The sequence below is a fragment of the Electrophorus electricus genome, chromosome 20 (genome assembly GCF_013358815.1).
Source record: "Electrophorus electricus isolate fEleEle1 chromosome 20, fEleEle1.pri, whole genome shotgun sequence".
NCBI lineage: Eukaryota > Metazoa > Chordata > Actinopteri > Gymnotiformes > Gymnotidae > Electrophorus > Electrophorus electricus.
In genome coordinates, this window is record NC_049554.1 from 10,827,462 (window position 1) to 10,844,126 (window position 16,665).

The 16,665-nt window shown below is 40.9% G+C and overlaps 1 protein-coding gene across 2 annotated transcripts in view; it reads left to right on the forward strand.

Annotated features, from left to right (window-relative positions):
- dock3 (dedicator of cytokinesis 3) overlaps positions 1-16,665 on the forward strand; it is a 157,045-nt gene that overhangs the window by 25,919 nt on the left and 114,461 nt on the right. For both annotated transcript variants that reach the window (XM_027001845.2, XM_027001846.2), the window contains exons 2-3: positions 8,446-8,529; positions 15,940-15,980. In XM_027001845.2, the coding sequence (XP_026857646.2) occupies positions 8,446-8,529; positions 15,940-15,980 (125 nt within the window). The remainder of the gene's footprint in view (positions 1-8,445; positions 8,530-15,939; positions 15,981-16,665) is intronic.

The following is a 16,665-nucleotide window of genomic DNA, read 5'->3' on the forward strand; positions in this document are numbered from 1 at the left end:
GATATGCTAGGATAATAAACACACTTAAATTAAAAGGAAAGAAGTATAGGACACTCCATTTGCCAAAGAGTTTATTTTAGCACGGCCAATGTTTTTGGCTATACTGGCATTGTCATTTCTTTGGTCCTGATGTTGAGACATAATAGCAGCCAAGCCCAACTGAATCAACTCCAGCCCTTCTTTTATAGCTCTCATGTGCATGAATTAATCATGCAGTGATGCACAGCTGGCAAGAGACAACTAAGCAGTCAATGACTTATTCCCAAGGAGCAGGAAGTGAGACGAGTGTCTGAAGGCCTGTGATTCCTATATGGTTCTCCCAGTCTAGATGTAAATTCCCTCAAATTAAAGCTGACATTCTACATGTTCATTCTACAGATCCAGTTTGCTGGAGTACATAGCCAAAAAGAAGAAAAAACTACTCATGCCAGCTACTTATGTGCCATGCTGTACAGTATGTGCTCTAGGGCGTATTGTCCTGATTTGCTGTGGAATGTCATTGTTTACAACACAGAACAAAAATTAGAGCTACATGCTATGCCAAAATGTAGGCTTCCCTTCCTGGAAAAGCCTTTATATCACTGCATAGATCTCTTCTCTTCTGTTTTTTTTTTCTCTTCTCTTCTTGTAGAAAGACACATCCGTGATAATTGGTTGCAGGGTCCAATTTAATCCAGCCTGTCAATTTTAGATGCTATAAAATTCATTTTTGGACACAAACTTGCAGATCTGACTGAAATGTTATAAAGCTAAACACAAGGCAATTACTCCTTGTGCTGTACAATCTGGAAACCACAAGTTATCATCAAACCTTCACTGCACACACTAGTGCAGAGGTGGATAAAGGTGCCATTGCAAATTTGCATTTGGGCATCATGCTTATGTCCCTAACTGAGATCTAAAATGGAGTTGTCACTATTGGGATATATTTTGTGACTTCAGGTTTTAAGGCAGAGATCAGCAGATTCTCTGAGCCCACCATTGAAATTAGTAATTTAAACTGGGATGCTGGGGATAACAGTAAACAAGTGTGCACCCATGACTGTGGGTGTGGCTCTGTCTGGCTCTGATCTGTAGTTATAACAACTGAGCTTGAGCTCTCTTCACTAATCATTTGGTTTTCCAGTTTTGCTTAAATATCCTCTCCTTTTCTTAAAACAGTAAACACAATACCCAAACTTTAATCTACATTAACAAAATCCTCCACTTGTCTTACAAAATCAAGCAGTCGACTCAAAACTATTTTATCTTTGCTCAAAACCAAACACTTCTGTCAGGCAACACATAAATGCAGCCAATGCATAAACACTACACAGCACATATTACACACTACATAAAATTTCAAAACACTGTGCTCTTGGCTTAGCAGGACAAAAAAAAATCTCCATTCATTTTGCATATTTTTGTATTTATGAAAACCTATGTTAATATATGTATTTATACGTTTGCTAGTAAACTAGCAAAAATAAGTAAATAATGATCTGCAATATATTTATTCAGATTTGTATTTACATTACACTGGGCGAGGAGTAGGACGCACAGACTCCCTGAACAGTGACAGACATTTATTGACAGACACTTACAACATAAACGATGAACACAAACACGGGCATTGACATTGTGAAAACGGACATGAACAAAGGCTATGTGACCAAGGGCAATGACCGACAGTGATGCACACACCGACAGGGGTTTAAATGCATAAACACAGCATTGTGACACAGCATGACACACATCATGTCTCACCTCATTTATGCTAGTATGGAGTTTAACTGTACTTTATACTTACTTGCACATATTGATATCGTTGCTCTTTCAATCTTTCTGAGTTGCACTTAATGGTATGTGGTATGCTTTTTTCATTCGTATCTGCTTGCATTGCAGGATGCAGTCAGTGATTCTCACACTGTTGATCCATTCAAAATGTATATTGTCTTCATAAACCCCTGTTGTATTTCATGCAATTGAGTTGCATTCTGTTGAACCACATTGAGTCTCCTGTTGCAAGAACACACAAGTCCGTTCACCCTTGTGTGGCCATCTTTTAAATCTACAAATCGAGGTAATTTTACAGTATTAGAGGTGTGCATAGTGTAATACTGTAATGGCAAGTTTCCTCTAATACCTTTTATCCTGTCCCCTATCTAGGGTATTGGTAGAGCAACACACTATCCCACTGTATACTATTACTGTACTGTAACTTTCAGGTGTGTTTACACCTGTGTACAGTTTTGACCTGTAGTGTCTTAACAATGATAATAGTGCGTTAGATACATTTACACTTTGTGGCCAGTGTGTGCCATTTTGCATTAAAGTGCACCATTGTGCAGAATGTGTTTTTGTCAGAGAGAATGTGTTTAGAGTTTTGCAAAAAGCATTTATCAGATCTGAAAACCATGTCTAACTAGGTGAATACTATTTTGCAAAAGGAGTGATTCATTTGATAATTGGGTTTTGGCAGTTGACAGTTTTGTTCCGATAATGGGGTTTAGTGTTTTAGCAATTCAGAAAAAAACTGTAATATCAGCTCAAATCAGTTTAATCAGTTCATTCACAATTATGATTAATTTAGATAAACCATGTATCCTAACCAATTCTAAAACATCTAAAGTAAAACAGTCTAGGTTGGCTGAAAATATATTACATTATTTATCTAGAAACAGACTACCTTACCTTTGTTTAAACCTTTTATGGAGAAAAACCTAACTTACAGTTTTGGGACAGTGTCAGTGAACAAGCTCTGCCCCCACTATCCACCCCCTGGGAAGGCACGGGGTGATGCATGCTGGGTGGTCTATTCAGTTCACCTGCTGTAGTAGCAGGCAGTTCCTAGACTGTGAATGTTGGCTCCAAAGGGTAGTGGTAAAATGGACTTCGCAAAAGCAAATTACTCAAAGCAGAGTGCAACAGCTGCTCCAGTCTTCTCTTTGATTCCGTTTATGGTCACCCTCAGGCTGTCGTGAGAACTCTTTGCCAAGTTTCTTGTTAAAGATGCTCAAAAGTACTGAGCCGCTCTGTGGACCAGGACTGTACAACACTTTTATATATATCAGGGTTCATGTACAGCGTTTCATTTTCAGGTCATTTTCAACTCTGCCGAGAGGCCATCACAACAGCACTATGATCAATGCTTTGTTACTCAAGGCTATGGTGATACAAGAATGTTCCATACATGTGATTCTTCTTGCTCACCGCTAGCTTCCTGCTTCGCATATCTTCCACAATGACTGTAGCTGTTCCGACAGCCAGACTTTGTGTGGAATTAATTCGGGAGTATAAGCAGTGTTGGAATCTGAATTGCAACTGGCAATTATAAGCAATTTCTAACACCTGCTCCTCCCAGTGAAGGCCATGTCTTGTCTATGCTAAGTTATGCTGTTTATCACATCCTGTGTCCAGTTCTTAATCAGTTTTCTGCACCTGATACTAGTAGTGGTGATCCAGTAGTGGTGATCTGTGATCAGCAAATCAACCATGGGCTTGCATAAGCAAGTTCAAATTGAATTCAGTGGGAAGTTAGGCTGATTTGCTTACATTTGTTTGGCATTGGATAAGAGAATTGATGATACTATTTCATTGTAGATCCTTATGATATGACATTATATGACACTTGTGTTTTATAACAGTAATATCATTATATAAATAACAACATAGATGTAAATTTATAGAAATAATAACTGGAGATTTATTGATACAGCAGTACTAATAATGCTAATCACTGACTTGTATATATATACTGTACATGCCATGTTGACTCCCAGTGCTTATAGAACTCTGTGTAAAATTATTGAGCTGTCTGAATCATGTAATCTGAACCAGAGAATGTAAAGTAGGATCTATACTTGTTTTAGAATTTTGTTTATATGTTTTAGAATTTTTCATTTGTCACAATGGAAATATAATATGAAAAAAGTGTCTAAGAGAGGGGATTCCCTAATGGGCACTCAACAGACTGCCATCTAGTGTAAGAGAGCTGTAGTACAAGTTTACTGACTAGAAACAACCCCCCCCCCCCCCTGCAAAAAACAAGTAAGATGCTGTAATTTCTTCTGACATATATACATATATATATATACATAAATATGTATATATTTATTTTGACAAGACCACTGGTCTACCTGTGGATTAGTAGGTGCAAGTTATTTTACATTTTTGTATTTGTATATTTGCTTTTTCATATAATAATATAAAATCATCTCATGTAAAGCTCCCTTCCAGTTCTTTTGATTCTTTGATGCTATATAATTAATGACTAATAGGTCATTTTGCCTTTTGTTGATGTCATATCCATTACCTAAGAATCCATGCTGACCAACACTGCTAATAATAATATTAATAATAATATAATACATTTTTCAACTCAAGGGCAGAAATGAAAAAAAAAAAAATCATCGCAACAAAACAGAACCCTACACACAAATAAATTGGGAGGATTTTAAGGACCTTCTATGTTGAGGGAGACAATTCCATAGGCCAAAAGCCTGGAATCTGGCACTGTATAAATGAAGAGTAGGAGTGATGAGAAACCTGGCAGAAGTCGGGGGGGGTTGCTAGGAGAGGAGAGGTAAGAGGAGTGCCTTGAACATGAGGAGGAGAATCTCATACGGTAAATGAGCCTTGATAGGAAGTGGGTAGTGATTTTGGAAGACGGGTGATATGGTCAAGGGATGAGGAGACCCGCTGCATGTTTTATGAACCAGCTGCAGTCCTCAGAGTAACCAGAGAGGCTGGAATTGCCATAGACAAGCCAGGAAGAAACCACGGCACAAACAACTATGAACAACATGTTTGTGTCATTTATGTGACCTTTATATTAGCATAAGCCTCAGCACTAAGTGGATGTGTGAAAAGCACAGAATTATGTTAAGGTTAAATCACATGTTTGGAGAATTGTTAAACTGTAATTGTAACAATAATTGTTTATTGTGTTGCTGACGGACAAACATTTTAAATATTTACTTGACTATGACTGGTGCTCTGCTAGCCTCCTGTCTGTCAAAATACTTCCAGGTAATTGGTAAATTGCACAAATCAGAAACACACACACACACACACACACACACACACACACACATACACACACACACACACACACACTCTGTGTGCACACAGAGGGAGCCTGTTCAACTGACTTGTGCAGAATTGTAGCTAAACAATGATATCTAAACCTAAACCTAATCTGAACCTTGTCTTCAAAATGCAGTTGGTTTTCTTGTTTTCCTAGTATCATGGGGACATTTGCATCTCATAAACAGCTAGACTCATGACCCCCCTGCAAGCCATGTACTCTGGGGCTGGCAGACACTTTATCGAATGCTAATTTGACAAGCTCTTTGCCTTAATTAAAATCTAATCCTTTTCTGGGGTCATGATGTTTTCCTCCTTCACTCTCTTTTATGTTGCCATAGCTGTTCTGCTAATGTATTTTATTAGATTAACTGGTTGATCACCGAGCAACGGATTTTTAACAGTAGGACATCAGTAGTAGCCTAAATGTAGTATAAGTTTCCATTGTCCGAATAGCTCAGCAGAAAATGGCAAGAAAACAAAGATGATAAGTATATAAGTTGCTCTGGATAAGAGTTTCTGCAAAAATGTGTGGAATGGAAGTAAACGCTGGTGGATATTGATTACCGTGATAGCTAATGCTTACTGTGATGGCTAATGGGAGGTGTGATAGCGCCCATTAGCCTTGGTTAATTTTTTAGCATTGTTACGATTTTTGAAGGACATTTTGAAAATGTGTTTCTTAAAAGGAGATTCTGCTTATTCTTATTCTTTTATGAATAATATTATGTACTAGTTGTTTATTTTTATCAGATTGTATTCTTACCTAAAAATCTCTAAAGTGTTTTACTTAGCACTTCAGTTGATTATGTTTCATGAAATATATTCAGACCTAGCCTATTATTTCAGTCCAAAATGGCAACCATACAATGTCCTTCTAACAGCATAATTATGAAAATATTTTACTGCATCTTCTTGATGGAAGTCCCTTTTGAAGAGCACTTTTAATGCCATTTTGAATTATTCATTGCAAACAGATTTCTGTCACCTCTCCTTCAAGCTTTGGAACCTGGAGCACACGTTTTTATTTAGCATTAAATATTCTTCTGGTGCCATTCAAGATAGATTACAAATGATAAATAGGATGGGAAAATGACAGAGATAGGCACTTCAGATGGTGTCTTCCTGTCTGCAAATTAGCTGTTCTGTGTTGGAAAACAGCTTTCAAGTAGGATTACCAAACTGAAGTCATTCTGTTTGATTTAATCTTGTTTGAACCCCATGCACTATAGGCTTTTCTTCTAAGGAATATGGATAGCCTCTATATCAGTGGCATGGAAATAACAATTTAAATAATTATTTATAACACATTGTCCTGGCAACTGGATAGCTTTAATTTGAACATGCATTTGCTGGTCATGAATTCTGGTATTCAGGTGACCTGATCTTTGCAAATGACCAGTGGGCTATGTTTCTTGTTTCCTATGTGGGGGTTTTCCGAATGTTAAAGCAATATGCCCTGTTTCAGAACTTCTTTTGGCTTCACCTTCTGCCCACTGTAGTCCATTTGTTTAAGTCCAGTTGGGGGTATGGACATTGGCACTATGGCTGTCAGATCATTGTTATCCCCTTCAAATATAATCAACTGGGCTGTGGGTGGCACATTTTCCAAGATAGAGCTTATTTCAGATGAAAACCTGAAAAACACCATGGTAGCAGAATCTTTGTCATTTTTACAAAGATTTTATCACTCTCGAACACACATATTTATACCAAAACTGTTCATTAAGAACATCTACTTTTAATTGATGTATTTTATTTCAATGCCGACATTCATTTGCATGAAAGACAGCATTAAGATGTGCCTTGTAAATGAGTGTTATGTTGTTGTTTTTTTCTTGACGCAGTAGCTGACCAGAAGAAATGACTCATCACAAATCACCTCAGTAAGGTCTCTGTAGTCTTCAGGGGTGTGCATACACAGGACCGCATTTGAAGGCTGATCATATTGGACATTAAATTGAAACAATAGTTATTATCTTAAATTGCAGGTATGTCCACGGCAAACATGTTAAGTCATGCATGTCCATACTGTGCAAAGCATTTCAGAATTACTGCCCTTTTCTTACTTTTATAGTCCTAGTCTTGTTTATGGGACCATGAACAATTGGACAGTTGATGCCAAATTTGTTTCACAGCCATCCGTATGCTATTCTGTAATTATTTCAGGCACAAGAGAGTTAGCAAAAAGGTGACAAAAGTGACGGAATGAGTGAAGTGTGGAGAAAAAATGAGATGTTCATGATGTACAGTCCCGTTTCTCTCTGAAACAGAATGGCAACATGTGTAACTTGCTCACCCGTCTAAATGGGTGAAGTGACAGTTAATGGTAGCAGTGGTTCTGTAGTGAATTCTGAAGTGTAGAAAAGTGCTCATATCCAATCGGGTGCCTAAACACCCATTAACTATAGGCAAGTTAATTGACTATGACCCTGTAATGACCTGAAAACTTGCATTAGGTCTTGTATTCGGTAATGTGGATTGTTTTGGGAGTAACTCAGAGACAGGGTGAGAGTTTTTAAAGGCCAAAATAGTAAAATGTTTTGAGCATGCATTTCAATTATGGAAGATGAGACTTACCAAAGGCAAAAAGCCCTGAAACAAGCAGGAACAGAAATGACTGCGTTACAGACTTGGCAGCATCACAAAGAAAGATACCGACTGTCTTTTGATTTCTATGGGTTGCAGAGTACATTAAGTACATTTAAGTAGATTTTATTCAAAATGGATCATATGTCCAGTTACTTTTTGTCCCTAAACTTCATAAAAAGTTCTATCAATATAGATGCAAACACTTAAAATCTAGCTGACATTCTTGATGTTAACAAAATAGTCATTGTTCAGTTGCTTTTACAATGTCCTGGAGTAATGAGGAAAAACAAACAAACAAAAAGGCTTATAAAAAAATACTTATGGAGGCTGGTGAGGAAGTTAATGTTGTATGCTAGTATCGCAGAGGGATTGTTGAGCTGGGCAGCGGCTGTCTGCAGTAGGGAGATGACCAGGTTGGGAATGCAGTTTATTCTTAGGGGTGTAGCATAAGACAAAAGAAAAGAGAAAGATTGGCAGTTATGCCAGTGGTCCACAGAGCCTGCGAATTCAGAGGGAGCCTTGTCCTTCCAGAAATTTCTTCTCCAGACAACCGCATTGCTTCAAAACCAAAATCTCTTGACACTGTGTGCCTTCTTATGTCTCATTTTTTATTGCAATGATACTGTTACTGGTACTGTTAACTTTACATTGGCATGAAGCAGAGTGATATTCCACAGGCCCTGGAGAAGAGGAAGGTAACTGAAATGCTGATGTAGCATTCATGTACAATGAGCATCCCTGGACAACCTGCTCATGCTCCCCTCTTTTCCTATCTGTCCTTCCCAGTGATCTCCGGCTTCCGCGGCTGTATGCCTCACGGCCTGACTCTGGAGATCGGCGAAAGCATCCAGATCCTGGAAAAGTGTGAAGGTAAGTCGCTCTTGCGGAACAGAGCAAGGCTGGAGAAAATCCCCACGCTGTCATGTACATTTACTACTTTAGCCTTAGCTTCTGAGAAGGCCTCGGGCAATTAAACTGTACTGTCAGAACAGCAGAGTGTGTGTTTCATCTAGACAGTCAGTCTGTAATTGATGATCCAGGATGTGCAAGGATATAATGCAACTGATACATCTTTTCCTACCAAGAATTATACAACCATGCAATTATTTATAGGGTGGTTTTGCAGAAACATGGGCATTAATCATATGCAAAGAGTTGTTTTTTGTTAAAGTATCAGGATTACGGAGTTAAACTTTGAAGAGATTGAATAAACACTGGGCTTATTAATGCACATCATTATGATGGCTATGCAATGTTTATAATTTACAGTAACACTAAGCTTCTTCTAAGGTCATTTTTAAGGTTATTTTAAAGTATGGATATTTAGGGTGACCATATTTGGTTTGCAGTAAGGAGGATTGTATTGGGGTACTAAGGGGGCATGCATACATAACAACTATAAAGAAATGAATTGTATGTATATGTAGATTTATTTAGTAGACTTCATTCAGTTCAGAGATCACTATCAACTCTGTAACTGGGCATTTATTAAGCCCAACCCTCAGACATCACTATCAGCTCTGTGATTGCGCATTTAACGTGCCTAACGCTCAGACATAACTATCAATTCTGTGATTGGGCACTTTTTATGTCTTTTTAAGGCACCATACAAAAGATCATATAGAAGGTAAACTTCATGTATCCTCTCTGGCCATACACTATCATGAAGCAGCTATACACCCATGCTGAGGTGCAGTCGGAGCAATGGTTGCATGTATATAATTGACTGTTTGTTTGTTGCATGTGAGAAGGCGGGACCTATAAAGAATGGTCAAAGCAAAGCAATAACAGCTGTACAGTGTAGGACAACAGTAGAAAGTCAATGTCAACATGAAAAGAAAGCCCAATCCCAGACATCTTATGCCTTTAGAAATCCCAAGATAAATTTTTTTTTCTGTCCCAAAAAGAGGACATGTCTGGTAAAAAGAGGACGTACGATCACCCTAATACAGTTAGCATTAATGCATAAAGCCATCGCAGCCTGGATGTTATCCCTCTCAGATAACGAGGGTGACTGGCACAACTTTAGCCACAGCCTTTCATGCGAAACCAGGAAGTGGAGGGCCTTCCGTGGGGCAGCGCTCCAGTCTGGGCCAAGATGAGGAAGTGGAAACGCTGCTGGTAACTGCAAAAGCACTGCAGTGCAGGTCACCTAGGCAAACACTGCAGGACATTACAGGAAGAGGTTAGAGTGGATTGCATTTAGTATCGATTGCCCTGGATTATACACATTTCCACATTGTGAGGGCCAACCTGGGAAGGTCAGCAATGTCAGTGAATCAATCAATATGTGTCACTTAAATAAGTAACCTTTTTATGAAAGTTTGATGAGGTTGAAAAAATGGCCACATTTGGTAAGATGAGATAATAATCTTCTTATGAAATATCTTTAAACTATTATAATCTTTAAAACAGACTAAACAAAATAATTTTAAAAAAATCAAAAACAAACAGCAAAACAACCGAAAAAAACAAAAAAGCATGTTAGCTTTCTCAGTGTTACCCAGAACAATAAAAACACAGCACAGGTGCAGTGCTCCTGTTGCCATGTTCAGTGCAGGTTCCGGGTCCCTCTGGGTCTCTGAAAGAAAAGTGGCTCTGTTGCCGTGCATTGCTGCTGAAAGGTCAGTCATAAAGAATGCTCGTTCTCCGCCGCTATCACCAGCTATGGCTTCAGCCTGACATTTCAGGTCTCTGGGCCCAGGATGAGGGATGGCACCCGAACCTGGAGCTCGCTGGAATCAATGCCATTCAGTGATGAGTTGCCTTGTACGCGAAAGAGATTTTTCGGTGTGGAAGAGTTCTAGACATCAAGAAGATTGAAGCTTTTTTTGTCTCTCCCTCTAACCCAAACACAGTCATCTTAGATCTGTGGTTGATGGTGGGATGCTCCTGTCATCTGTTCTGTTAACCCATGGTGCTGGCATGTGCGAGACAGCACGAGATAATGAACCTAAACACTTTGAATTGCCATTTTGTATGAAACATGCTATACAGATAAACTTGCCTTGCCTGTTGCTCCTAGCTATCGATGATATTTAGTGTTGTCAGAGGGATTAAACTGTTTCTGAAGAGAGGTTCTATACTGGCAATGACACAGAAAGATAATAAGTACCTCATTTAGTGGATGAGCGTTTGTTCGGGAACTCTAGGAGCAGTGAAATCAGGCTTCACCAGCGGAAAAACATAATCTGATATGTCACTGTTGTCCAGGGCAAGGCAAGGCATGGATGGCTGGACATACAGACTGTGCACATGGGTGGATAAGCTTTGGGTCAGGTGAGGAAAGCGTTGTCTTTCACCTCAGTCTGCGAGACTAACCAGAGCCCTCAATTGCGGGGCGAGTAGTTCACCTGGCTCACTGATTTTTGGAAAGCTGTCCTGCACTTCTGCCGTAATAGACATTGCATTGTGGTCTAAGGCAGTGGATGGTTCGCTGGGAAAGCAAAGCATATGACATCATCTCTGTTGATAGTAAAGGATAGAGCATGAGCAACCAAAACACTGTGCCACTGTCTACTTGCACAGTGCACTGTAAATACACTTTTTTCTTGTATAAAAACAAGTTGAATCTTTTACAATTTCGTTGCCATTCTGAGGTCAACAGAAAAGCTCTCGTAGCGCACCTGCTTGAGCAGCTGGAACACCAGAGTCATGGGTTTGATTCCCTTGCTGATTTTTGCACTAATAAATATGTAAGCTGCAAGATAAGGGTGTCTGCCAAATGCCATAGATGAAAAGGCTTGTATGTCATCTCTCAGGTGTTGGGAGTGTGAGGAAAACCAGCCATACTTTGTGATAGACATGTTGTGATCATAACAGCTGAGGTTTGAAAGGCCAGCTCCCTCTAATAAAAGCACTCATGGGAGTCAAGTGACACATTTCAGCAGATGTCAGTCACACTTGTCTTGGTTGTCTGGTAACCCAGTTTCTGCATCCAAGGAGATTGATGGCACCATCTATTACCGTGTTTATGCTAATAAATCTACATAATTTGTTTAAAAGAGCATTTTCTAAACGGTGATTGTATCATTTCAAAACTTTGAGATTTTTGCAAGGTTTTTTTCTTCATGGTGTGGTTGTCAATGGAGATACCATTATCTAATTGGCATAATGTTGATTGGCTCTAGATAGTATTTTTGTCAGCAAAATTAGCATTTCTGGGTGAAATGATTCCTAAATTAAATAACACCATCAGTTATACTGGCCTGTGTTATATCTATAGCAGATATGCTTACTGTGTCCCATGACAGAACCCCCTCCCAAGGGGTACGGCTCCCGATGCATCCATCCCAGGACTGCGAACCCCAGGCCGCTGTGTACACATACAGACACAGGATGGCTTTGCCTGGTGCCCGCCCAACATGAAGTGGGCTAGGAACCGATGTCCCGGGAGACCTCCCAACAGGAGGGTTGGGAGGCAGAATCTCTGCCTCCTTCAGGGCAGTCCGGCAAGTTCTTTGAAACATGCAGGGGGGGAGACACTCCCTGACGATGACCCCTCCCTAGGGATGTGGTTCCCAACGCTTTCCCCTTCCAGGATAGCGAACTCCAGGCTGCTGTACACACACACACACACACACACACACACACACACACACACAGTACAGCCATGCCCGGTGCCCACCCAGCACAAGGCAGGCCAGGAACCTCCCATCTGGGGGACCCTCACCAGACAGGGAGAGAGGCAGAGTGCCTGCCTCTCTCGGGTCAGTCCTATGATTTCCCAATGGAGTAATGCGCCTACAAACACAGACAGACAATGGGCATATACATACATAGACAGAAGCGCCTTCATATAAACACTTTCAGCACTGTGCTGCAGCGCCTGCAGTCAGCGCAAGCACTGTAACCGTGTCCCCGGCCTCCAGGGACACGCAGGGGTGCACATCTGTCCCAGTTCTGGCTGTGCTCCTCCCCTGAATGGTCCTCCTTCTCCTGCTCTAGGAGTGCCCCAGAGGCAGTTTGTCTCCGAGACTTTGGGGCGGACCCCTCCAGTCTCGTTGGCAAGTCCACTGAAGGGAAGGGACTCGGGCTTCAGCCCTGCCCTCTGAAGATCCCGCTGGCTCCACCCAACCGCCCTCTTCGGCCCAGGCTCGATAGCCCCAGGCCCCACCCCAAGAAATTCCTGGGGGTATTCCCCTCCACCTCAGGAGTGGACGCAGACACCGGTCACAGTCCTGTCCTCAATATCCAAGGATCCAGGCGGCAGTGCGGGGAGTGCCTAAGCACCTCCCACTAGGAAGTCCGTCCCTGGCCGAGGGAGCTGGCGTCCTATAGTGGTTGGTCATTCTGTAAAGAATGCCCGAGTGCCGCAGGGTGTGGAGCAGGACGCACAGACTCTCTCGACATGTGACACATTTAATGACACAAAAACATAAAGACAGTGGTGGCACAATGTTCTCACAAAGAACATTAACAATGAACACAGACACACTTAACACTAATGACTTTAACATTAACACAAGCTAAACAAACATGGTTACTAATATTACATTCAGCCACTAACAAACAAACAATGACCAACCATAAGGCATGCACTGACGGGAGTTTAAATAGCCAGACACACACTAACACTTAACCATGTACAAATGCGTGCCTTCATGGGGGCGTGGCTACAAACATAAGTGAACCCCCTCTGCAGGCCGTAGGGGAGGGGAGCATCCCGTGACACTTACTTCACAGTCCCTTAGCCTTAGATAAATTGATGGTCTTTGTAGCGGATAGCAATAGAGGGGAATCACCTAATAATAAGTGACAATCACTTAATTTTGCGACAAATCTCCAGCCCAGTCTGAGGCCACATGGGAAGTTTGCTAACAAATGCGGCCCACAGTCAGTTAATGTGGCAGGTGCTACGAGCAGTCTGGGACAGATGGCCACAGGTGCTTACCATGTAGCTAGCCGGCCATGAATATTTTCTGCTCTCATCTCAGCCAGACGGTAGCAAATGGTCATCAGCGGCACATGGCCAAAATGGCCCAGTACTGGGGAGCTTTCCTGGACAACAGAACTGACATTTAATGCTCCTCTGCAAATTTACAAGTGAACTTGATCTTCATGCCCACACCATCACCTTGCAAAATAAAGCCATGGGGATAAAATTGGAGTCTCCTCTCCAAGACCCTCTTCTGTAATACCACTTTGTGTTCTAGCATATTGTTATGGATCAAGGGATTTCCCATTCTCTAATTGAGTGCATCACCATCATAGGTCCCTATTAATTACTGCGGGCCCCTACTAATCACCAGCAATTAGGTGGTAGGTTAAGACAGATTATTTGTGCTCTCTTTTAAATGAAAGAAGCTGCTTCTATTAAGAGTAAATCCCTAAGTTCTATGTTGTGATGCTTATTTATCATATGCTCAGTTCAAGGCAGATGGATTCCTCCAGATGAAGGCCAAGGGTCGGAAAGAAGAAATCGATAAATGAGATTGAACAGGAATGTGAGCGTATGGGTAAATTAGATTTGGAATTGGTCCCACAGCTTGTTGCCTGGTCATATGCCATTGGGCAAGCATGTCTTATGATTCTTTTTCTGCTAGACTTGAGATGGTATTGCACAGACTTGAGAGGAGGAGGGGAATTAGGTGTGTCCTGCTTGCCACTGAGATGTATTATAACTCTGCATTTTGTACTTTGTGCAGCAGTCTCTCGCAGGAGAGCTTGGTCATGCCCCACTTAAGAGTATGCACGTATTATGACTTTAAATCCCAGTATACAGTATTACGTACATAATTCTGTCCTAACATAGGGCTTTATGTTCAATAGTTAACATTCTCTGGAGGGCTTCTGAAAGCAAACACATGAGATATTCAGACCCTGGGTAAATGCATCAATAGAGAGTGGTTCACTTAGCCCTGGAGGCTTGGCAGGTTGAAAGCTAGCACTGATAACATGTTATCGTGATGTGCAGCGACATTGTAAATTGAGGGCTTAGGCCATAAATGACGTATTGTCTGACTGAATAGTCTGCTGCGTTCCCAACTGGTTGACTAGGTCCCACGGCAAAGTGCCAATTTGACAGTGGATCTCTCCAGAGCATGAGATGAGAGGGCGTGTGGCTCAGACCGCACTCCTCTGCATGTGGGAGACAGCTTCTTGTGTCGCGAGGCAGAAACCTTTATCATCAGTACGATCTTAGCAGCCATCTGGTGGCTCTGAGCACGCGGCTCTGAGTCCCTGCCTCAGTGATCGAAAGTCGCTCATATAGATGGCTCAGACAGCTTTACCCTGCTCATACGACACCGGGGCATCTGTGCAGGCAGCTTACGAGGTCTGTGGATAGACAGCCTTGGTGGATGGGCACAGACGTTTACCCAGCATACAGATCAGGACTCATGACAGACGATACTGTATCGCTTTTCCCCCCAGTACAGTCCATCAGTATTATCTGCTGTGGCCACTATTTGGAAGACAGCTACCTTCATATGACAGTAGTACAAACTCCATAGTACAAAGTACGGAGGGGGGTGACTGACTGGCTTTCATGTGTCCACCTTTGGGCAAAACCTGGGCCCTTCTGTCCCCATCTATTTCTCAGTCTTCCACTTATAGCCCTCCTAAACTTACAACTCCATCCCTTCTTTCAGAGAGACCTGTAATTCTGTACATGTGGAGCTTACTGACGAAACATTTCACTTTCTAATAAAATGCCTAAATATCGGTTGGGCTTCATTTCTTGCCCTCTTGCTTGAGTTCAGACCTTCCTAAGGTGAAATATAATGAGGTAAGTTAAGGTCTATTTTAAGCCCTTTCAACGCTTGAGATGATGCCTGCATTTAATAGATGTATGGTTACTGCTAAAAGTCGGAGATGATAAAAGGGATTTAGAAAAGGAATTTTGAAGTTATAAAGCAATGCACAGCTACTGCTAACCAGACATAAGGTAAAGAAATGGTTAGAATAGAAATTCCTAATATTGATATGAAGATTTTTGCATTAATATAAAGTGAGCAAGTGAGTAAGAGAAAGAGAACAAGAATGAGAGTAAAATTTGTTTCAGAAGTTTAAAACGGAAGCATTTTTTAAGTAATCTTCTAAAATATGTTGTCATATTATTTTGTTAGCTCTTCTGTTTTTTTTCCAACATGCTTTATTAAACATATATCTCTCATAACTGTGCTTCCACAGCATATTTTGAATATAACTTTTTTTTTTATTGATAAACCTTTTTCTTCTTTTTCTTAGTAGTAGTAGTTGTCACATATCTTAGCTGGCTCTTGTACTATTCTGTGTTGATTCTCCAAACTCACACTGCATTTTACCTTACACTTTCAGGGTGGTTCCGGGGGTTCTCCACCAAGAAACCAACAGTCAAGGTAAAGAAAATGAAGGCCAACCTGCTAGTCGAAAGCTCAGCCAACTACTGTGTTATTACAGAGGATTGTGATGTTGTATGTGTGTGTGTATGCGTGAGCGAGAGAGTGAGTGAATGAGTGAGGAAGTTGGATTCGATCTTTCCCAGCTGTAGGTTCCTAAAAGTCTTGAACTAGACCAAAAAATGAAAATGAAACATATGACTTTGGAACAATAAAAGAGGCACTTAGACTTTTCTGTACAGCTTTCTGGGAGAAGCAGGAAACATGCTGAGAAGAGCTTTGGAAGTCTGAATTATGCAAGGAACTATTTTTTTATCTGCCCAATTTTACAGTGATAAAGTAGTCCACAGTCCAGAAATTAGTGTTGAGTCCAGAATTCACCTTTGTAATGCTGTTTTTACCTTGTTGAGTTGCATATTTTGAAATACACTAATGTTCCTCTGAGAGTAATAACCTTGCATAGACTCACTCAGAGTGAAATTACTGATTCATGATAAAGAAAAATGTTAAAAATGTTTCTTTGTATGTACAACAGGCAGTTTGTTTATCACAAAGCACCTGTACACAGCTGACACACACTGTTCACTGTTAACACCTATCGATGCGGGTTTCTCATTCTCTCATTTACTTTCACACTTTAACACACTTAGACACGTAAAACGTACCTTTGCATAGCACGTCTTGC